This window comes from Mycteria americana, chromosome 4, assembly GCF_035582795.1.
Source record: "Mycteria americana isolate JAX WOST 10 ecotype Jacksonville Zoo and Gardens chromosome 4, USCA_MyAme_1.0, whole genome shotgun sequence".
Classification (NCBI taxonomy): domain Eukaryota; kingdom Metazoa; phylum Chordata; class Aves; order Ciconiiformes; family Ciconiidae; genus Mycteria; species Mycteria americana.
The window spans coordinates 29,506,519-29,530,843 of NC_134368.1; the positions used below are offsets into that span (position 1 = coordinate 29,506,519).

Consider the following 24,325-nt stretch of genomic DNA (forward strand, 5'->3'; position numbering starts at 1 on the left):
TTCATATATAAATCTAAGGCCACTTCTTCTATTCTCTTTTGTATTGCCATTTGCATAGCACACAGCTGCCTGTAACCCCATACTGAGAAATTACAGACAGGTGAAAGACATACACAGCCTTCTGTCCCTACCTCCTCTCCCTTCACACCCATTGATTAGTTAAGGAAGAGGAGACGTGATGGGAGCTTGCTGTAACTTGGAGGTCCCTGCACAGTGCAACCACTTCTGGGGGCCCTAGACAGAAATTTAAGGGCAACCTTAATACTTCAAGGCTAGACTATGTCTGTTAAGACAGAGATTCTACATCTCTTAAGAAGCAAACCAAATAAACTTTCTATATGGTTTCCCCAAACTTTACAACATGCAATTTAAGATCCTTCAAGAAATTTCAGATTTTGAAAAATACCTGAATATGCGGGAAGTAAACATCACAGTTTGCAGAACTATCTGTTACCATCTGCCTCATATATCTACCTACACACACACAAAAGTATACATAATCATAATCAGGAAGGAAATTTCCCTAAAGCAACGCCACTTTTCTTATTAAAGCCTCAGAAAAGCTCCTCTTGTGATAGAAAGTCAAATTCCTCAGTAGACTTATGGCCAGAAAAGAAAGGTGAAAAATAAAACAAACAAACAAACAAACAAACAAGTAAAAGGAAAACCCACAGCCTTTTAATGAGACAATTCTTGACACAGTAAAACTTGAGGGAGATAAACATTAAAGATGCAATGAAATATTGTTTTTCAAAGAATCCAGCCAGTCATTCTTGCACTGCAGACAAAGGAGCAAAGCAGCAGCCTCTTCTCTGTTGTATTTGTCACAGCTCCAGACCACGACTCTGACCTTAAGGGCAACAATCTCTACTTGATGGCAGGTGTGATCTTTCCTGCATGGCTGCCCCATGAGGGCTCCAATGAGCAGCTCGGCAGCTCCTCTGCAGGGACAAGGAGCTGGAGACCAGACTTAGACACTTGGTGTTGGTTGCTCACCTCTCAGTTACGGGATGAGTGGGCAAGGGGAAGAGAGAGGAGACAGTGGTTCAAACTCTTGCTTGAGCCAAAGGGGTCACTACTAGTTTACGTGATCTATAAAAATGCACAGTGCAGACAGTCAATTCTGGTTTTAAATAAAATAAAGTGGAAGGCTTTGCTGGTTGGAGTGGGGGATTTTGTTTATTTTACTTTTAAATAATCACAGCAACCAACTGTACGAGTTATAGACTCCTCACTCATTTCTGCAACTGATACCACCCAACTCCCAGGAGAGTTTGTGAAACTTGGCACTTCATTCTTGAGAACTGCCAAAGCAGATATTCCAGGACTACCTAACTCTTTCTCAATTTTCCCACCTCTCCAGGTGGGAGAAGAACAGGTTTGGGAAATAGATATGCAAGAGGGAGGTTTGCCCTTGCTCTGTGATGTATGGCAGCTGAATTACCAACCGGACTGTGGTAACTCAGTGACTCTCAAAGGTTATTAATAACTAGTGTATGAGGCAAACAATAGAGGGACAGAGGGAACAAAAGAACTAATAAAAAATACATTTTAGAGATGACTTTGGTCTAAAACTCTGCTTATTCGTTGCATTGCAAGGAACGGAATGCAAATCCTGCATTGCCATCAGGGGCAGATTCTGCAGGTCAAAACCAAGCCTTGATTATTTTATTTCTGTAAACAATGTTCAAGACACCTGTGAAAACCCAGAGCCTGTTCAACCTTAAAATTCAGCTTTCTATGCTCATCTATAGTGGTTACAACTGGAAAGGAAACTTGCCTTGCTGTAGTGTAAATGACAGCCCGAGGCAGTGCACCGGAGAAGTGTTTTAATGGGCTTAAATGGAACAGAATGAACAAAGATTTACGTGTTGCCTTTACAGTACAAGCAGGAGAAAAAAAGAAGTCAGTGAGTAAAATCAACAGACACGACCAAATGTATGGAAAGAGCAGACGGTCTGAGTTTGAAGGTGCTGCTCTAAGCAGCCACTTCACAGTAGCACTGCATTGTCTGAGAAAAAGAAATATATCAAAGTGTCATTACAGTCAAATCCACCCAGAGCAAGAAAACTCAGGTTGCCATAGAATACCAACCACCCTAACAAATTAAGATAAAAAAGGAAGAGGAGCTCACAGATTATGTTGAACACACAAAGCAAAGGAACACCCTCAGCAGACCCAGATGCTTGTATGCTTTTACCTTTCAGTATTAAATGTGCAAGTTTTTATCGTACCCATGTATTACAGGAGGTGCTTAAAGAACTTTTTTAAAAAAAAAAAAGAAACTTGGTTAAAAACTTTCATGACATATTTATCACTGTTCAAAAAGAATCTAATACATAATATTTTAATATCATAAAATTAGTAACTACTTGTTTCCAAGTATCTTGCTGAATGTATAAGAAGAGACCCAATTGCTAGCCTCTTCTCACATACCTGCAGAGCGTGGTCCTCTATTTATAAGCTGACACTTCAGCACCCAGACATCTGCCTGTCCCTCAGGAGTCAGCCAACCAAAGGCATAATCCTACTATTCACCCCACCTGAAAGTCATGGACTTGCAGCCTTGCAGTGGGTGGCAGCAGCAGCTCACCCCCCTCTTCAGCAGGGACCCAGAGTCAGTGCTGTCTGATTTCTCCCCAGAACATTTATTCCACTTCCAACATCTGCCTTGGTGGACATTGCTACCTACTTCTTCAGCATATCTATTTGTCCTATGCCTCCCTGAGACCTCTCTGTCTTTGAGGGTCCATAACACATCCTGAGGCTGCATATATTCTTCATACAACACATCTCACATGGGATCGTATTTTCAACCCATTATATATATACTATTTTCACTCAAGTGAACTTTAGCATAATGTCCAAGCACTTACATGTACTCACACCGTAGAGGTGCAAGGCATATGAAAATGGGACTCAAATGTATATTAGCTTCCTTTCTGAACACAAGCTTCCCCACAGAAGAGGCCAGATGCCATAGGTCCAAATAGACCCCAAGCAGCCACCAAGCACAGGCAAACATATAGGATGATCAGACAACTAAGAGTCTGGCAGCATGCAGCTGTGACAGTATAGATGCTTGAGAGCAATAGCCTGAAAGGCAAACTGTGCTGGGGGATTATCAAGAAAGCTGGATTCTTTCTGAAAATCTAGTTTTGAAACGGGCCTGAAATTTTCAGATTTTATGAATTCATACACTGAATTCCCTTAAATTTGCAGATTTTATGGATTCATGCATTTAATTACCTTAAATTTGCAGTTCCTGGACAATATTTCGTATTTCCCTATAAGAAGGGGAAATCTAGGTCCCTAAAATTTGTTGAAAATTAGGTAGAAAAATCATTATACTGTCATTTATGGGAGTACTTTGTTTCCAAAACTAGATGAATAAAAGCCCCATCTTTGTTTAAACATCATATGAGCAAGCACAACAGCACACCAGATTTATACAACATTTTTTTAGTGCAACAAATCTTTCTGAGCAACTATTTTGTTTTCCTTGGTTTCTTACAAAAGTTAAATTTAACACTCTTATCACTACTTCTATTAGTCTTTCATAAAACTCACCATTCAATGCCACTGTGTAACCGTAAAAATTGGTTTACTACTCTCTCTTTCAAATGAAACTAATGATAAAATAGCCATGCAGAATAAAATGGAATCAATCTGTGGCTGCGTTAGTCACAGCCATAGCAAAATGTATGCTTATTCATATTTAGCCTCACAGGGTTCAATAACCATGGCACATGTTAGCTCATATTTGGCATTTGATTAGATCACTGAACTCTTTTTTGCACAGCTGGCATGAAGAGCCCACCTGCCTAATTATTTACAGATAACTGCAATCCTCCTCCATCCCTTTCCTCTCTAAAAGATCATCACAAACTCCAAAGGCTGGGAACACAGTGACTAATCGGAGATTACCATTAAAGGGCCAGGCAGTGAACAAACTGTGAATATTGACAAGCAGTTGTATAGTCTTAGAGAAAATCATTTATTAAATAAAAGCAATTACTTCAAATAAAGTAGGAACAGCTACTGTATGGGAATATATTGAATCCTCAACATCAGTTTCATTGTCATGCACAGTTCAATTACAGTCAGACATGAAAATGGGCCAGTGGATTAGGTTTTTTATTGGAAAGCTGTGAAAGGGAGGCAGATACTATCCTACATGATTGTTTCTCAGTGCAAACCACATCACACCAATTCCAACATAATATCAATAAGAATGGAAAAAAATCTCACAAAGCAGAAAAAACATTTTTCTTGGATATTTTGTCTGGCAGTCTCACAACTGATTTGATATTCCACAGTAAAAAGTGTGGAGAAGTCAAGCGATGAGTAGCTAAATTGTTGGCTGGATCGTGTTAACTGCAACACATTTTGTCCGAGAACAGGAAAAAAATGGCCTGGTTTTCTGGGGTCAAACACAAAAGCAATGAAAAGTCTCAAAACCAAATTTGGAGCTGAAAAATTGCGTTAGTCAACTACAGGCCTGCAATACAGTTCATTACCAGTGAATTTCAGAGAAAAATGCATAAAAACATACCCCTGTCATTTCATCTTTGCTCAGAAACCCACCCCAGCTTTTCTCCCCAGATTCAAAATTTCACCTGAAGGGCACCTGGAGTTTTCTGGAATGCAACAAGCTAATTCAGAAATCTGTTTCATAGGCAGCCCTGAACTCAGTTCAATTACCAAGTGTGACATGACTTCATCTTATTCAGTTATCTGAGCTTCAAGATATTTTCCCCATGTTTCTTCATGCTATTCAGCTTTCTAATTCCTTAAATTGGAACTTTATGTCAGGCAGGCAGGGAATTCTTCAGAAAAAAAAATGAAGAAGGGGAAACTAAAGAAAACACTCTACCAACCTATATGTTTTGACATTAAGAGATGTGATTTAGTATCAAAGACTCAATCTAGTGTGCTGATTAAGAGGTTTAAAAAACAAAGGAAGTCATAGACAAAACTGGTAACCACATGCTTTCCTAAGAGGTAAGCACCAAATAAAGCATCAAGCATTAGCCAATTTATCTTCATCTTGCCAGTGTGCTGTCAATAAACACTCGTAACCTTTACCTTTTCCCTCACCCAAATACCTCTGGACATCAATAAGGGGCTATTAAGTAATTTATTAAAATACTTAACCTATCTTTGATGTATAACTACTCTTAACAAAACATCTAAAATGTGGTTGATCTCCCTGGTGGGTTACTTTAAAAGCCCTTAAAAAAGATTTTTGAGCTGCTTCGGGGCCAGCAATGGTTTCAGAGCTTTATCCCCACGGCTGGCACCGAAGCAAAAGTAAAATTTCTTGTTTTGGTAAACCATTTTAGTTTGGTCACTAGAGCAATCTAAGCCTAGTGCCCTTAGGGGGAGATCTAAAAGATCCAACAAATCATAATGATTCTGACATGTACCTGTAATATTACATTAATGATACTGCAGCTGTGGAAGAGGTGGGGGCTGCAGGAAATACACTGAACAGAAGTGCACAGCATCTGCTCCCAGAGTCTTTTAACCAGTCTGATTGTTATAATTGTGCAGATAATCACACTGGAGGATGGCATGAGAACATATGTGCAGGGTAAGTGGAAATATGGCAAATCATATCTACAGAAGGTGAGGGAGTACAGAGAGACCTACATAGCCACAAAACAGAAAAAATCCATCACTCTTCACATCATAATTTGGCATCTGTGCTTATCCAGTCCTTATTTTGAATATGCAAAGTGACAGATGCAAACAATATGAATAAAAGGCAAGATTTATTTCAATGCTTTGTAGATTAGAAACTATAATTAAAATCTTGCCAATAGTCAAAAGATTAGCTAGAAAAGTAACTAAAGCACTTCAGCAAAATCTCTGCTTCTATTTGATCAGCTTAGATTTTGGGCATTTGAGGAGACCATACGGAGAGGAAGTAGATTATATATATAATCTATATAAATTCCCATACTGAAAATGATACCAAAAGTTTTGGTTTGCTTTTGAATTGAAACTTGAACATTTCAGCCACTGCCACTCATAAACAAAAAAACTATAGAAAGAAGCAGAGAAGACAACTCAGAACAAAAAAATCAGACAGAAATACATACATATCTATTAAAAACCCAGGAGTGAATACTTGATACGGATTAAGGGTTTGCCTTCAAGGTTGTCAATAGTGATTTACCAACTCCATTAACTGTACTTTCTAAATTCTGCAGCTACGTCTACCTTTCTGTAGCTAGAGAGAGTCAAGCAGTCAAAATTGGTCCCACAAACAACTTCAGCAATAAAGCTGCACATTACTCAAGCATACATGGTTTTCTCCAGTTTCCTTTTATAAATAAGCTACAAAGTCTCAAACACCATGCTTCACCTTTCAGTATGGTGCAACTGATTTTAAAGCAAGATTAATCGCACAGTTCCTGCTTGCTCTTTTATTTCCATGGTTTTCCTGTCATGCTCCGAAATCCCAACACTGATGGCAAGGAGACTTATCTGGGTTTGTTTTCTACCCTGAAAATCCTGTAAGATACCTGATCCCACATGAAATACAGCACTCCTATCAGTTTAGCTTTCTGGCTGATGAAGCAGTCACGCAACTCCAAATATCAATCACCCGCTACACTGAAGATATAAGAGCATGGACAACTGTTAAGAACTGCCTAAAAGAGCCTCTATTTACTTACTGGTGCCAAGGGCATAACCTTTTGTGGGGATAACCCTCTACAACAGAGACACTACTGTTATTCAAAAAGGCGAAATCTCATGCAGCACTTACTGTATGCCAATGAATTACAAACTCCAAAATAGTCCAACAAAAAGTGTTTTAGATGTACATTCGCCATGGTGGTTGAAATAACCATCCAGAATGGGTAAGACTTGATGAAATTTAAAATCATACAGCAACGGAATAAAAATAATGAAGGCCAAGATCAACAGGCAGGGAAGTTACATTCACTTACTAGCAAAGGCACATTGCATTTCCTAACAGCTATTTTGTCAGTGCTGTCAGCCCTGCTAACAAGGGAGTAGGGCAAACACTCTTTCCAAGAGTGGGTCTGCTTCCTTGGTAGACAGCTTGGAGGGGCTGCTGCAGGAAAGGGCATCCAGACCATTCCCCCCGTATGTAAAGTGAACTTCCCATACCATGCACTGTGAGGAGAAAAATTCTGTACCTGTGCTGCCCAGCTTTTAACAGAGGATGCGGTTTCGTAGTGTCAGCACAGGTCCTGGCACCAGCCATTGTAGGGGCCAGTGACCGACAGCAGCTTTCCTCTAGAGCACAGCAGCGAAGGAGACAATGATAACCTGTATGGTAGGAGCCATTGCCAAGGACAGTTTCTATTGCAGCAAGCTGTTATAAGCTGTCCTAACAATCAAAGCACCTCCCCTGCCTTTTTTCCCGAAACCCAGTTCAAATCTAGGCCAGCAGAATTATTCCCACAACTGGAATGCAGCATCACAAATTTCCATATAGACAGACAGACTAGGAATTAATAACAAAGAACAGGTGTGTAATGTTCTTCAAAATATTTATCATCTATTTGACACAAAGATAAGAGGTACAAGACAAAGAACTAAATGTATCTTCTCTCAGCTGCAGACACAAGGGAGACAACCACAGCAGAAGCAGACAGAAAGTATTTGGAGAGGATATTAAGGCATCAGAAGTAACAATAAACTGTATGACAGAGCAGCCAAGCAGTCCGTGCAGTTTTGGGGGGAAAAGCAGGAGTAAAGCACTGTTTGGCTTAGCTTTAGCACTAGTCAATACCTTTGCCTTCTCAGTGAAGTGCTATGTCGTACTTTATTAACATTATTCTTGATTTAGATCATCTCAACTGAATTGTGCAGGCACTCAGTACTGCTTATACAGGATACACATCCTCTGCAAGGAGCTTACAGTTTGAATTTAACATAAAAGACAAGATTTGGAAAGAAAACAGGGACATAAGTAACAGGAAACAGATAACCCAATACCACTCAGAATTGCAGGCAGTGATTTTAGCACAACAAACGTGTAATAGTTTGTGATATTTTGTAGCCTCCACAGAAAGAAAAAAAAAAAGAAAGAAGTAAGTTTAAACAGGAACATGATGAGAAACAATGATGTGGCTTTGCAGACATCTATAGAAAGTTTCTTTCAAGCATAAAATGTAGCTTGGGAGAAAGTCATATGAAAAGTTGAAAGGATGGGAGCAGAAACCAATAGGAAAGGAGATAGAAATGGCCTGAGATAGGAAATGGCCTCTTGGGGGAAAAAACCAACTAAAAATGGCTGGGGATAGGCTTTGAAGTGCCTTGAAAGTGAAAGGAAACTGTTTACGTGTGAGGTCCAGTGAAAGACGAGACAGAGGAAGAACCTGAGCAAGAAATGACTCAGTAGAAACAGTGGAAAATTCTCTCTGTAGGACATCTCTAGATGGTACGAATGGAGCAAGACTGCAAGTGGAAAGGTTACAAAAACATGTTATCATAACAATGGGAGCCTGGACAAGAGATTCCATATGATGGATTAAAAAATAAATAAAAATAAAACCCCTCAAAGCTGCTTTGCAATCAGAATTTGCAAGACTCCAACTGAGACCCTACTCCTGGTTCTAAGATCCATCACATCATAGAAAATTTTTAGATTTCAGGCCTCAGTGACATAGAGAGTAGCGATTATCCACAGCAACCGAGAGCTTGGAAGGGGCAAAAAGTAGGAAGATTTAAAGCTATGATTTAGTCATACTGAGCTAACTAAACATCTGTGAACAGATATGAGGGACACAAGGCAATATTTTGGATTGAACAAAAGGAGATACACAGAATTGCAGGCAACTGGCCCAGAAAGGTTGCTGAGTTTGTGCATAAAACTGGCAAGATGTAGCTGAAAGCAGGAGAAGAGGGTGACGATGGAACACATCCTGCGCAGAAGTACCAAAGGAAGAGCTTTAAGAAGTACATTCACATCAACATTTAAATAGGTAAAGTACTGGGAACAAGAAAATAAGGTGCTTGCTCACAACACACTGACGGTCTGACCACAGATAAAAAGGAAGAAGCTTTTCAGAATTGTTTGCTAGCGCCAACCATGTCCACAGCTCAGGACTTCTGCTATTTCTTTAACAAATTAGCCCTATGCAAATACAGAACCCTAACATCTGAAATCTCAGATACTTCAAAGGCAGTTTGGTTATTGCTCTGGCTGTGGATGCTAAGAATCTGAGATGATATAAACTGGATTTCCAATCAGTATATGCTAGCACACTCTACTGATGTCAGGGGAGTTAAGTCAAAGTAATTTTTTTTTTCCATTATTTATATTGAAACCATGCCAACTGCGGCTTAGGTGATACAACGGTACTATACAAAAACAGTGTTTCCTAAAGCATGAACTAGTCTAACACAAAATTTAAGAGTGAACCACAGCACAAAAAGACTGCAGCCTTAGATTATAGCATTGCTAAATGCCACACACAAATTAGGCCATATTTTACAGCAAAGAACGTAGATTTCTCTGGTATCCTGTGTAGAACCTTAACTACCTGTCCTGACTTCATATCTATTAAGGGACAACCAGTAAACTGCAGCTGAGAACGGGACAAGTACTGAATGCTGTTTAAAGTGGGGGCCAAAAAGATGGCTGTACTCTGGTTTGGTTTCAGAAAGCTACCGCAACATTTGTCTGTCATACAATGGCTGCCTTTTCCCTCAGCCATCGCCATTCCCTTCAAAAGGATCACAGAAATTGGGAGCGACCCAGGAACTGCTGTGCTGAGGCAGTATGAGCAGAATATAGCTTGTGCTTCGCCAATTCCCCTGAAACCGATTGAGGCAAGCTTAGAGCTACCTTGCAATAGCAGTAGGCAAACTAGCTGCCTGCAAGAGCCAGACTAATCAATTTAAGCTATTTTTTTCAGAATAAAACAGAAAACATTCATGAAATTGTACTTGTGAAGTATTACTCAAGTTCCTATAGCTGGTAAAATAAGAAATACTAACAGATATAAGGTTTTTGACGCTTAATTATATTTCATAAGAAAGAAAAAACAATGCTCAAGCCTACTGAAGGAATATTTACTCAGCTGCTGTAAATGACACTGTGTCCATCAATCTCAAACACTCGTCTGAGTAACAGTCAATTAAATCTGATCACTTGCACCAAAATGATTGGAATCTATCTTTCCCAATCAAAAATAAAAGAGTAAATTGGGAAAAAAATTATCATTCTAGCTTAATCCAAAGAAGATGCTGTACAATAAGAAATAGGTAATATTTAAAGACTTACTGGTACTTCTGTCCTGATTTATGAACAAATATTCCTGCCATTTGAAAGAGAATGGAACCAGTTTGCATAAAATGCACACACCTAACTCTCCAAAAATTTGCAGTGCCTGCATGCTGAACCCACGCAACCTTAGGAAACCTCATAAATTCTCAGACATGGGCAGGAGTGCATCCCTCATGCTCTTCCTCTCAGTCTGTCATCATAAAGCTCTTAGAGACAATGGTTCTCCTCAAAACTGTCTTCTTCAAACTTGAAAGCAATTCCAACCTCCCGGAAAATCTTCAAATGCAGTTCACAAACCATGACAAGCCCTATCAAGCAGTGTTCACCCAGTCCTGAAATATTACTATACAGTGCAGCATTTGGATAGCATTGTGATTTATTATGTTTATGTCTCTTGTATGGAACTATGTTCACTTAGACACAGCTCTCTGTAACAGGCAGACGGGGGGGGAGTGAGAGAGAGTTCGTATTTTTCCTTTTATACACTACTTAATTTGGATTTTTTCCTGTTGTGTTTGTTAAATCCTTAAGTCGACATGGTTCACACATGTAAACTGAAGTACATGCCCAGGTATCTGCAGGATCAGGGCCTTGCTAATTCCAGTATCTATTTCTGTCTCTTTCTAAGCCTCATCTTTCCTTTACACTTTTACATTCATTCAGTAACAAAACATTTAATATCATTCAAAAACAGAGTTAAAATACTTTGATTTACAGAATAATGCAAACAAAGAGTGTGCATCTTTGAGTACTGGATTTCAGGGTAGCTTCAGGTAATGTATCTTTGGGTCATGATTATTTATATTCTAGTGTGTTTAATATAAATTACCTGGCACTGTAAAGTAAGAGTACAGAACATTCAAACCTTCAATACAAATTTAGTGACTAGTAGAATAAGTGCAGTGACACACCTGACCACAAAGCATCCTCCACAAGTACAGTAACACTGAGCAATCTGTATTAAGATACTGATCACCTTGGTACTTGAATACCTTAAAAAAAAAATTAAAAATCTGCTGCTAGTTACTGCAACTTGAGAATGAAATGGAATTTAGAAGTCAAAGGATACTTGAAATTCACCATCAGCGCATTCTACACAAAGTCCTAAATGGTACAATATGACAGGAAAAATTGTATCTTAACAGTGTCCAGGCCATACAGTCTGTGTACCAAAGCAGCACATTGTGTATTCTGTGAATATCCGATTTGCTCAGTGGTTTAGCTATCTTGTTAAAAATAAGAGTGCTAGGCTTCAAAGTATGGCTTTCAGCTTGCAGTCACAGTAGCCTTCAATGGATAACTAGCAAAGATCATGCGACAAAAGATAAATCATCCGCAGAAGAAATAGAAATGTTGGGAAATAACAAGGAAACTGAACTGCTTCAGTGAAGTGCAGTCCTAGAAATTTATCCTGGAATTTTCAGTCTGGACCTTCTAATACTGAGTTCCATTAATAAATACAAAAGCTGAATAGAGAACATCATCTGCATCCACAGCAAGGGAAGAAAAAAAATATGTAGCCCTCAAAGACACTAAAACGGCAATGATAACATAATGTTTCAAAATGTTAAATCATGACTTAGAAACACATGAAAAAGCAAAGGAATTTTAAACCATAATTTTGTTTCTGTAAACTTACATATTTATATATGTATACACTTCACACACAGGCAGATACAGACAGAGAGGCAGAGCATTTTCTTTTGGCTAGTTTTTAATCTATCAGTCATGATGCCTATGCATCTCTATAGAAATGATCTGCCTCTTTCTAACCCTTTCCCCATTTTTGCTACTTGAGTATTGCTCCACTATTTACTATATGAAACTCGATTAAATAGACATTAAAGACAGGGAAAATATAAACTTTTCTCTTTGCTGTTCATTTTTGACACAATGATGCAATACTTCTTCCTTAAGGAACTGCTCCTGTATTCCTTCTCCAAAAATTTCTCTCATTTGAGGTAGCAGTCTTTTATTGTTATGAGAGTTTTGATCAAACAGAGATTACAAGATCAGGAAGGTAAAAATGTCTTGGAGAGCTGCCATGCCTCTCCCAACCCACTGAATTGTACGCTTGCTTGGTATTGTCAAACCACAAAAGCTGTGGCGCTGGCATCATCTCCCGTGGACTCCTTGGGGCACCAGTAGCACAAAATGTTATGTATTTATGAACACATAGGGTTTGGGGGATGAATACAGGGCAGAAGAAAGCTAATGAGGCCCACAGGCGACATGGATCAACATGCATTTCTACACAGGGACCATACAGGGACCATATATCAGATTCTGCTACTTGTACCACCAGAGTGGCTTTTTTTCATCTTGGCCCTAGATTGGAAGGACAGAGAAAGGTAGTAAGAGCCTAATACATCGACATTAAGTGCTCAACTGAATGAGCTTCCATATAGAGGAAAACGAGGCTCTAAATATTCATCGCATGTCTAAATTCTGCTAAGAAATCCCTAGACCACTGCAGAGCTATTGAGGATCAAGACTTTGGCCACAAAAATGTGCTTAGCTGTATTTTACATGATTGTTGCACAATGCATGGCACAGGTTAGCTCTAAAAGACAGATTCAAAAATCTTTAGACTTAATGAGTATTAGAAGCCTAAATACTCTGCTGATCCAGATGCCTGTTAAAAATGTTTACTCAGGCTGCAGATGCCTAAAGAGATCACATGCTGTAGGAAAACATCTCTTAAGCATGGGGTGTCTATACCCTCTAGAATTTTGTGTAGACCTCTGTTAGATAGTGAAAGCCAAAAGACAACAGCCTTCAAAAACAAATTCTAATGAATTTCCTACATACACTTAAAGCATCCCTTTTATGAAAGTGAAAGTCTGTCAGATAGCAAGAGGAAAATAGACTGAATTATAAAAATAAATCCGTTTCCTCTCATAATACGTGTCCTCTGAAGCTTTCAGACAAACATACTCTCTTGACATGCTGCTTCAGCATCATTGTTAGAAAAACCACTCTCGACATCATGCCATATTGTATCCAAACTAAGTAGTTAAAGGACATCATTTGCGAGAGTGAATTAACGTATCTGGCAAATGAGTAATCCAATGGGGAATCACAGATATGTGTTCTCATATTAAGTGATCAAATGAAGGGCTAAGGACAGCCCTTGAAATAGAAACAATTTTTGGATTATTCGTTAACTATCTCAAACAATATTGACTCCAGGGGAAGTGCCTTCCTAATGAAACCAACAGCTCACATAAAGCGAGCTTACAGGGTCAAATCTGTAATTATTTTTTTGCTGAGAATGTTGTTTCCCAGATTAAAAACATCTTTTTTTGAAACCTTAATCAAATTATTTGCATATATATGGTTTCATTTATTTTCACAAACATTTGATTTTTGTAGTGATGTTAGATGCTCATATGATCCAGGTTCCTGGAGTCCAAGCCCAGTGAAAGAAATTGCTCTTTTATGAAGGCCATAGTGTCCTTAGACTATAATTTAAATTGCTAAGTAGTTCTCTGCCCATTTTAAAAAACCATAGAATAGTTTTTAAAGTTCTATGTCTTAATGACATTTACCTTATTACCCTTTGGTGACATGCTTTATTGTTATCTTTTTTTTTTAACAGAAATCAGGTTAGAGGGATAAACATTCAGTTGATATACGTTATAACCATTAGGATCCTGCTCTCTAATGAAGTAATATGCCTTTTCAATATGATGCTATCCTTACCTTGGACTAAAAGCCAGTATGACTGGCTTTTATTAGCACCATGGCAAGGGCATCACCACCCAGCTCTAGGACAGCTCTAGCAGATGTGGGGAGAACTCTAGATGAGTGACATGAAATAGTCCCATGGCTGGTACTGTCATTACTGCAAGTGCACTGCATGATAATGCTGCCTCCCAGGCTCTGCGCTGAGCAAGCAGAAGGCAGCTGTGGGCACAGGAGAGGGCATGGTACTTAGCAGCGGGGACATTGCCCACAGGCTGCAAAGACAAGAAGAGGGCATGGGAGATGGGGCAAGGCTACCCTGCAAAGCTAGCCACATGCTGGTTCTTTAAAACTGGAAAACTGCCTGTCCACACATTTTGCTCCCGCAATAAGTTCCCTCAGAAGAGGATAGGATGGAGAAAAGCAAAAGAGAAAGACTGCAGTAGAAAGACAGACAAAACCAAAGACACCACTTATACCAGACGTGGAAACTGAAAAGTTTCCCTCACCCCCTCACTCTTCTCTTTCATGCATTTCTTTATGTACAGCCCTGGCCTGAGACATGGACTTGCCTGCCACAGCCCCAGGTAATGACAACCCTAAGCTTGTTAGCCCATTATGCTCAAATGAATATCCTTTGCTACAGAGCTGCATCATCTACTTTTGGCACTTTTATCCATAGTATCTAAGTACCATTGGTTTTTCCTGCTTGTCTTCCCATCACTGAAAGTCAATACTCCCCCCCCAAGCATGATGACATACATGTAAACCACAAGATCCTTAATAATAATCTAGAATTACTGTGCTTTCACCAAATGTTCATAAGCCCCCTGCACTGGCATACTCCAGCCTCAGATTGAGCAAAACGCTTCTCTGCCATGCAAATTCAACACTGTCAGCAATTCTGTAGGGAAGAGGAAAAGGAAAAAGGGAGGGGGATGAGCTCAAACTCACCCAAGGGCCCGTCCCAGTCTTAGTCCTGGGCAGCGGTCTCTGGAAGAAGTCATGCAACAAGGCCCTTCTAAAGCCTCCAACACCACTATTTCATACCATGCACATCGTGACAGAAGCTCTAAGTGATTTAAGAAAAGGCCACAGACTCAGCTTCCTCATCTGTGCTGTTACTTCAGTGTTGCTATCAAATAGATAGGTCAGACCTCTACAGGTCTACTGGAAACTAGATGAGATGCATTGTTTAACTTCTGAAGAAACCAGCTATGTGTGTACACACATACACACACACACACACACTGAAGAGGACCCATAACACTAAATAAGATGTGGAAAAAGGAGGACAAAAGAGTTAATTTCAAATTTTTCTTTTTAAGCATTTGAAAACTAATAATAAATTACTGCACTGAAAATAGTTTTATTCACAAATGCTGGGTCAATTGTTATTTTTCTTAACCTCTGAAGAGTAGCCCCAGGAAATTATACCAGGCCAGAGATAAAGCAGGTATAAACAAACATAGTGAAAATGTTCAACACAAACCAAAATAAGGACCTGATAAAATGTCCTCTGTGTGGCCTCATTTTTTTAAAAGAAGAAATATATTTTTTAATTACAACATTTTCAAATAGAGAGAGTCTAAACGTGCTTCTGTAACAATCACAATCATATCCAACAGCATAAGAATACACATAAGAAATAAAGAAACTTATTTGAATGAGATTAGAATTATTTCATAATATTAATCCATAGCATCATTCAGATAATGTTTTCTGTCAATAATGAGAACTTACCATATTGATTGGGTCAACTGGGCCAATGCTGTTGACATAGACATCTGTTTCAATTATCGTAGTTCTCACTAAACAAAACAGTAACCATAATAATTACATATTTAATTAACTCTGTACATTGTTAGTGTAATTTAACCTATTTACTAAAACAACAACAAATCAGATATTCTTTTATTAGATTCAGAATAATTAAATCTCTGGTTTGTTCATTCTGTGAAGGATAATATATGACCTGGCTCCCTTATTCCATATGAATTGTTAGAATTATCAACATGATTTTTTTACTTCGTAATGCAATCCCCGCCTGTGCTTTGTGAACCGATATAAGATAGATATAAAAGGTATAAAAGGTAAAGGAAGGAAACAAAAAAAACCAAAACAAAACAAAAACTGTCTTCCAACATAAAAATTTTACCATAAACAGAAAAAAAATGTTTGGAAAAAATTGCTCATACAACAAACCCTGAGGTCTGGGAGCAGATGTGTTTATCAGCTGTAAGGAATCAATATGCAGTGCTTTCTGTCAATTCCGACTGAAAATGTGTAACAAAGATAAAATAACTTTTCACCACAGATTTCTTCAATTCATGCAACTATAGCACACCTAAGGATTACTAATGTCCTCTCATCAGCTTGATTAATACACTTCTTCAAACACCAAACTGAAAGCTCCTCAAGCGAAAGTCATTTAAAAGTTAAACATTTCCAAACTTATTTTTCTTTAAAAACACAGGGAAACCACTCTCCCTGGGCAGACAAAAATTAACTGTTTAAAAATGTATTCTCTTACAGAATATACTCTCTTACTTTGTACGCTTACAGAAGGGCACAAAGTCTAAGTGACTTCCCATGAAAGTCACATCCGAAGTACAGGTGGCACTGATAATTCAGGTTTTTTTCCTCCTAATTGGTTTATACGGGAAAAAGGTACAAACGGAAGAGGTCAGGATGCATTTTAACTTCATCAGTTTACCAAGCATTTTCTTCTAGCTTGTACTGGAGAGCCAGAATGTGGACACAAGAGGATATATGTCCTAGTCCCCAGTGGAATGAAGAGGGTTAATAATAAAGCTCTGCTGGTCTTTCTCTCGTGATCTGCCATGCTAAAATGAAGCACTTCTGTCCATCTGCAGATGGAAAAGGGGGAAGGTACAGACAATAAGGCACTTTGATTTCATAGGAGAGGGACCCTAGGTCATCAGATTTGATTTCTTTACACTGCAAATCATCAGAGATCGCCCAAGTGCTCTATAACAAACCTAAAACCTTAAGTAAGAGGATTTTTCAAATCTCAAAAACCTAAAACTCGAACAGACGCACAGAAAGAAACAGGGTATCATTAACATCTTTGCCAGCTACAGTGACAGGCAAGATACATTTCCTAAATATCCTAAGATACCTTTTCCCTGCCAATCTCACTTGGGAGGAAATTCTCCCTGATTCCAAATCCAATTACCGGTGTGACCCTGACACACCAGTGCGGCTGCACAAAGGATTTCCTCTACAACCACAGAGCACAGAGTCACTTGATCACCATCCTGTCCCCAGCATGCTTCGCAGAAAGTTTAAACAGACTCTGGAAACCAATTTATTTCCTGGGGGAAAAAAATAAGTACTTCCTGAGCTGCAAATGTTTTCAATATCTGCAGGGCTCATAAAGGAAGGGGGGAAAACACAGGAACTCATATCCACAGACTGAAAAATCAGAGTAAAAAAAGTGTATAATGCATGTGTGTATATACACACATATATAATATAACATATTTTACATACGCCACATCTCACAAACAGATATCCTCTTCCTTTAATTTTGCAACCGTATTTATCTATATAACAGCAACCCCACTAGAACAGAAGGAGGTGGATCAAAGTGTGTATTGCCTCATTGCTCAAGCAATGCTGAATCCACTGTTTTTTCCCATATTTGTAGGAAGTGTTTAATTCTCCTTAGCGTTAGGAAATCTTGTTTTGTTCTGAGGTTCAAGTCTTCCACTCCAACTTTCAGCACTGCCTAGCCATATATCAAACCTCTTCTTCAGACGCAAGTACCTACACGTAGTGATTAAGGTCACCTCTGAAACTTGCCTTCAGTATGCTGAACAGTTCATACTGCATACTGCAAATGCAACCTATAGATAATCTGTTCAGCTTTAACTTATAAACTTGCTCCATTGTTTCCAGATCCATCTTGAAATGTGGACACCAGGACGGAAATTTTTGTAACAGTGTTATCAGTGCTGCTTGAACATTTCCAGATTTCTACTTGTGTTCCTTTTCAAAAAGGGACTTATCTCAGGACAATGCTCAGGGGACACATAGCTAAGACCTGTATTTTGAAGAGACCTTCAAAATATCTAAGTTTTCCCCTAAATCACTGCTTTACTATGCAGAATCTCTCACCTTGAAATATGACACACAGGCTTCCTTCCCTCCACCTCCTATTTTTTTTCCTCTCTCAATTTTTGTGTCTCCAGTTTTACTGAAGGAGCAAATTATTACTCTGCAGATACAGCCTCTCCCTTTCCAACAGTCTTTGTGTCATCTGCCAACTTTACTAAAAAAATTCATTGCTGAAATCATTCAAAATATCATTATTCTTGATCAAGACTTTCCTATGAGACCCTACTATAGACAGCCCAACCACTGATATTTCCTTATTAACAACTAAATTTTGAGATCTGTCAGTGAGCCAGTTTTTAATGGGGGCTGTGTCAATTTTATGAAATTCCAGCTTGCAGTGAGCAGTACTTGATCTGCCACAAGGGCTCTCCTGTAATGTGCCACGGAGTTTAATTTGGCTTTTCCATACTGCTCTGAGTAAGATTATTAGAGCTATTAAGAGCCAGTGAAGAGTCTGAAAATCTGCCCCTGTTGAAATTATTTTAATTGACCCAAATGATCCAGAGAAAGAGATCTCATTCAAGAAGACTGGAAGAGGCTGTTTTGTTACCTTAGTTCTTCTGTAGGGTACAGAGCAAAGTACTGTGAATGAGAAGAAAGAATTCATTCTTCTCATGTTCTTGAACTTGAAGTGATATGAGTCCACGAAAATGACAAATGCTGGAGGAAAATACATTCTTGATACTCATTTGACATCCATATAATTGCTATTGTTCATTTACTCTCCACAAAGATCTAACAGAGAAAGATGGTTTGAGATGTTTCTACAGTGAATACTTCTTATTTTACTTCAAAAATTTGGTATCACCCTTGAAAACACTAGGAGTAGGAAGAAGGCTATTTAACACATCCTGCATGAAGTGCAAAACAGTACTGTAAATTTACAGAAGCTTCTAAGGCAGGGGAGAAAGAGATACACTTTGAATATTTACCCTGAAAGACAATATGAGCCAGGCTAGAGTAAAGTAAGAGGTGAGAGGACAGCAGATTGCATACTCAACACAGAAAGAGAAGAGCACCAAGGGGCAGCTGCCCCAAGGGATAGTTCATCAGCTCCTAACATAGCTGAAGCACACAGGGGACCTGTTTGCTAAGCCTGATCTAGACAGATCTACTCACGATTTCCAGTTTCCTGCTTTGACACCTTTTCTTCACTAGGCTAAACTTCTCTTCTTCTGGTTTAAAAGGTTTGACTGGTATTGAGCATCATATAACACAAGCACATAGCTAAGAACAAGCTTGTCCCAAGAAATAAATATAGTAAATAAGTGACTCTTGTGCCTGGAATTCAAGAGCAAGAATGAACTTCCCAACAAGCGACAAGACCTGGAAAGAAGTCTCTCTCAGCAGGCATGGACCACTACCTTCTAGTAAGGGATGATGAAGGGAGGGATTTTTAGTTTAAAATCTATATTTTGAAAAATGTTTACTCTCGATTAGAAAAATCATAGTGGTAAAATCTACCTCAATAATTGACAAACTATTTTAGTAATTGCTCTCACTATCAAAAGTGCCTCTTCTTTAGCCTGTATTTATCTAGGACCAATTTGCAGCTTTTGATATTTGAAATATCTCTGCTTACTACATTGAAGAGCTCTCTCATCAGTTATTCTCAGTTTATAAATCCCCATCTCCTGGCAGAAATTATTATCATTATTGTAAAAGTACAGAACATTGCACTTTTTATTGCTTAATATCGCTCCATTTTCATTACTGCAATCCTCAGCATTACGGCATAGTTAGTCCATCTAAATTCACCAACCAGTTCCCATAGTTTACCACAATTCCCCATTTTGGAATGAAGGTCTAAGATATATCACCTTTTTTATTATTATTTGTAATGCTATTTAATTTAAACTAAGACCACATTTGATAATTTCATCCAGGCTTATTTTCTTTCTTTCTTTCTATAACTCCTCATTAATTGCCTAAAGAAGCATCTCTTCTTGGTGATAAAGCAGTTATTCAGCAAATAAATTAGGCGACTACCACATTCAGGAATAAGAGAGACCTTCAATTTGTAATAGTTTTTAATGGAATAATACATATCTCACAACCAGTTATCTAAGAGTATTACTTATATGGCTATCTATATTGAAAATTCAGCCTCAAGTGTCTACAGCAGGCTTCCAGCTCCATCTCTGAAGAACTTTTTCAAAGTGATTTTGATGAAAGCAGAGCCCTGTTCTCCACAATTCTTCTTTTACCTTTTTATTTAAAAGAAACCCACCTTTAGCAAATACTCTTACCCCACAACTTTTATTATTTCGATCATTTTCTATGCAGTGCACACATCCAGTACTTTTAACATTCACTGCATATGCTCTTCTACATCTTGCTCTTGTATTGCAATTTCCTTCAATTCTTGCAAAATATTCTTCATGTCAGAATACATACCTCTCTACCTTTACCTGATATTTTCCTGCTTATTCCGGCTTATTACTTTCCTGCCTATATCATCCTTTCATTAATGCTACACACTAAGAGCACCTGTTCAACAGAATATCCCCCTAATATCCTTATCTTTTCAGAATTAGTGCTTCTATTAGTCTCTCAAAAGTCCACTTTTTGTTCACATATCCTTTATATCCCTGAGTACGTGACTTTTCACTTAAGTGCACTGAGCTGCAGTTACCTACCCATGCCCTGCTTATAGGGCAATGACAACTACCCAAATTTCTCTAGGTATCCAATTTCTCTATGTCCATGAGCAATCATTCTCACCATTCTTAAAAATTCTATCAATGATAACTTTCCTCAAACTGTTGATTGAAAACACTCCATTAGAGTTGTAGATATGTGATGATTATTCCCTGTTTTTAATTAAACTTTCAGATTGATCAGTTGTGTTTCACCCATATAATACACAACACTGGACATGAGACTTAGCTGGAAAAAATGTACTGTACATTAATAGGCTAATATTAATATATCAGTGTCCCTAAGGTGTGAGAGATGGAACAGTGTGTAGCCAGAATTCTTTCCTTTAAAAAGGAAAGTTGAAAAATAACAGCTAGTTTGACGCAGGAGTGAAGCTAAAACAGTGTGGTTATAAAATCAGCTAGCTAAAAGGTAACATTACACTGAGAATAATACTGCTTTTGTAATATCTCAACACTCCAAGGTTGTATCTGTAATTAAAGGGATTTATACTACAAATAAGAGACTTCATCTGGTAACTACTATTACTTCATACTGAGCAGAAGGTACTTTAAGACTAGTTCTATTATGCTCCAAACATGTCAAGGTATATTACATAAATTGAGTTAAAGACTAGTAAGATTAATAAACATTGCAAAGGGTAGCAGTTAAGAAATCACTACAACTCATGGATATTTAAATGAGAAAAGCAGAAAATGACAGAGTGTGGTTTTCTCCTATTAAAATTCAGTATTGCCTCTGACATTCCAATTTTCATTTGGCTCTCCTTTATCATCTCCTTCAACTAACTGCATGTTTAACAATGAAACCCCTTATCTCACTCTGAGATGCTGAAATTCTGTGTCAACATCAGGAAGAAAACAAAATTCTGCTCTGGTATTCAAACCCAAAAAGTCCAGGTTCAAAACAAAAAATGTTGCTATTGTAACTGAGCTATGTAATTCAATAGTAAAAACGTTCTGTGGGATATTATTGCTTTGAAAGATAATTAGAATTCATGTTCAATAACCTTGTTGTACAAGTACTGACATACACTCGGAAGATGTGGAATCTGACACCAGATTTTATCCACATAATTGAAGCAGACTAAGATGAATGCACTATAGCCTGATTTCATTTTTTCTATCTGTTACATATCTGCTGCAGTTCCCAAGCAGCTGGACAGAATGCAATGCCTTCACCCGAAGCTGGAAATTTCATCTTATGTTGTCCAAAATTTCTGCCATGTGGCAGAAGTCTACAACTTCCATCCAGAAGAGAGTCAGTCTTAACATTTGTTCTCCTGGCAATAAAGTGAATATTCCCAAATGTCTCCTGTTCTCATCTGGCTGATATTCATGAACCTTACGTTTTAATATATTAGATGGAGGTAGGTCCCAAATAGCAGAGATCAGATTGGTATAAAAGTATTGCACCAAGAGAGCGAAGAAGAAAAAGAAAGGGAGCATTTATGTGAGACAAGCCAGAACCAAGTGTCTTCTTTCAGCAACTGATATTTGGAATCCAAAAAGTTGTACATTGAGTTACTCACAAAAAGGCAGAGTTCTTGCCCTATCAAGACTCAGTACATAACCAGAAAAGTGGAGGTAAGGATTACATCAAAATTCTTAAAAGTGAAGGTAAGGATTACACCAAAATTCTTCTGTGCCCATCTAAATCCATTTGACATGTCAGAATAAACTCCTCTTCCTCTATTTTCCCTCTCTTTATTTCTAAGTTTTATGGGGAGAGAAGAGAAACAGAATTCTCTTTTCTTTCATCCCCACCTACCAGCTAATCATTAGAAGGAAACCTAGTGGAGACAGTTTATTCCCTCATAATCCCTTTGCTGTCTGCTGCATCAAGCAGTCAGGGAAAAAAAAGAAGTAATGTTATACATCTGTCACACATTGAGAATTTAAGGAAAAATATGCTGGAAGACCTTTACTGTTGTCTAAATGTTTGCAGTAATTCAATTAAATGAACATGAAGGCAAAGACTTCACAACAAACTTCATGAGATTCACATGTGATTGTATTATGACAGGGAGAGAAAAATTGCCATTCAACGTCTTCAGGGTAACAGTCAACAACAAAACAGAACTAAGAAATTTGGGGAAGAAAACAATTTGTCAGAAGCTTTCAAAAGAAAATACTTAGTTTGAGATTGCATCTCTCTGTTCTACATAAATGAAACAAGTCTAGATTGTTGTATTGTTTATCATATAAGCAGCTTACAGACTTACGTGGCATTCCTCTGATAGGGAATGCCAAGTATTTAACAAATAATTACATCCTCCACCTCTCCCTTCACAGTTCAGGAAACAAATTCAGAGAAAATAAATTATTTTTCTTAGTTTGATCCAGCATGCATGTGGTAGACAACAGCTGGCAAGGTTTAGTGTATTCCATGTTTTCAACACAAGATTCTTCCAAATATTTACACTTAATAGTTATATGCAAATTGATGTTTTGACTATTGAAAGACGAAATTGGCTTCCTACTAGCTGCAAAGTTTTATCTATAGTAATGTAGTTTTCCTTCCTATATTCCTCTAGAAAAGATATAGTCCTAACTTATATTTTTAGATTCTTATGAAGCTTTTCAAAACCTGAGCTAAAGGAAGAAGAGAGCTGGGTTGAGTTAAATTTGCTCAAAATACACACTTACAATGCATTTTCTACAGTAAGAGTAAAAATACCTTGGAATAATTCTTTAATAAACTCCTACAGACTCAAGATCAAATTTTTAAATAACCATGGCTGGTTTATAGCCACAATTCTTTCTGTCAGAAGATCTTAGTTAAACAAAGCAAAATATAATTGCTTTTTTAATGATTTATTATAGATTGCCCACTGTCCCAAAAAAGCAATACTTCACATAGGAAAAAGAGATTGTAAATAGAGCATAAAAATTCCAGTCTTGCATAGAACATTATTTTTACCAGTTCCAGAAAACCATTGCATTTTCTTGCTGTTATATTTAGCTTGCTATGTTAAGTTTTAAAAATTGCATTAAGTAGATTTTTGCCATCTTTGATGAAATGCAGGCCACCTCTGGTTAACATCTTCTGTTTACTGAATTATTTTAAGGGCTTACCCCCAATATCTGGCCGAAGCTTATTGTCATATCCTTGAAGTAAGGAGTCCAGTATGTGAGTTACATCCCCACCATGAATCTTTGGTGCAAGGACCCATGTTTTATTCACAGTTAGATCTTCATCATCCTCATCATCTGCTTTATCAGCTCTACGGTGAGTGAATTAAAAAAACAAGGTTAGGAAAAAAAAACCAAACAGTGGAACTAAATACACAAGAGGTGAAGAAGAAACTGATAAAAAATTGAACATTATTTAGAGTACTTTATAAGAATCCAAATGCATCCTGGTACCAACAGAAAGAGGCAGGCCCTTATTTAAAACACCAACATTTTGGTTTATGGCAGTAGAGAGTGTAAGCTAATAAACATGTCAAGAGAAGCATTAATACATACCCATACAGAAAAACTCAAGCCATGAGTCAAACTCATAAAAGCAGCAGCAGGCATCCTCTTACTGGCAGCCTTTTCCTGTTTTAAAACA

The 24,325-nt window shown here is 38.0% G+C and overlaps 1 protein-coding gene across 1 annotated transcript in view; it reads right to left on the minus strand.

Moving 5' to 3' along the window:
- Positions 1 to 23,898, minus strand: part of GABRG1 (gamma-aminobutyric acid type A receptor subunit gamma1) — a 37,453-nt gene extending 13,555 nt beyond the window's left edge. Inside the window, exons 1-2 of the mRNA XM_075500015.1 lie at positions 23,845 to 23,898; positions 15,707 to 15,774 (exon numbers count right to left, since the gene is read on the minus strand). Coding sequence (XP_075356130.1) covers positions 15,707 to 15,709 — 3 coding nt within the window. The 5' untranslated portion in view covers positions 15,710 to 15,774; positions 23,845 to 23,898. The remainder of the gene's footprint in view (positions 1 to 15,706; positions 15,775 to 23,844) is intronic.
- Positions 23,899 to 24,325: the final 427 nt, after the last annotated feature.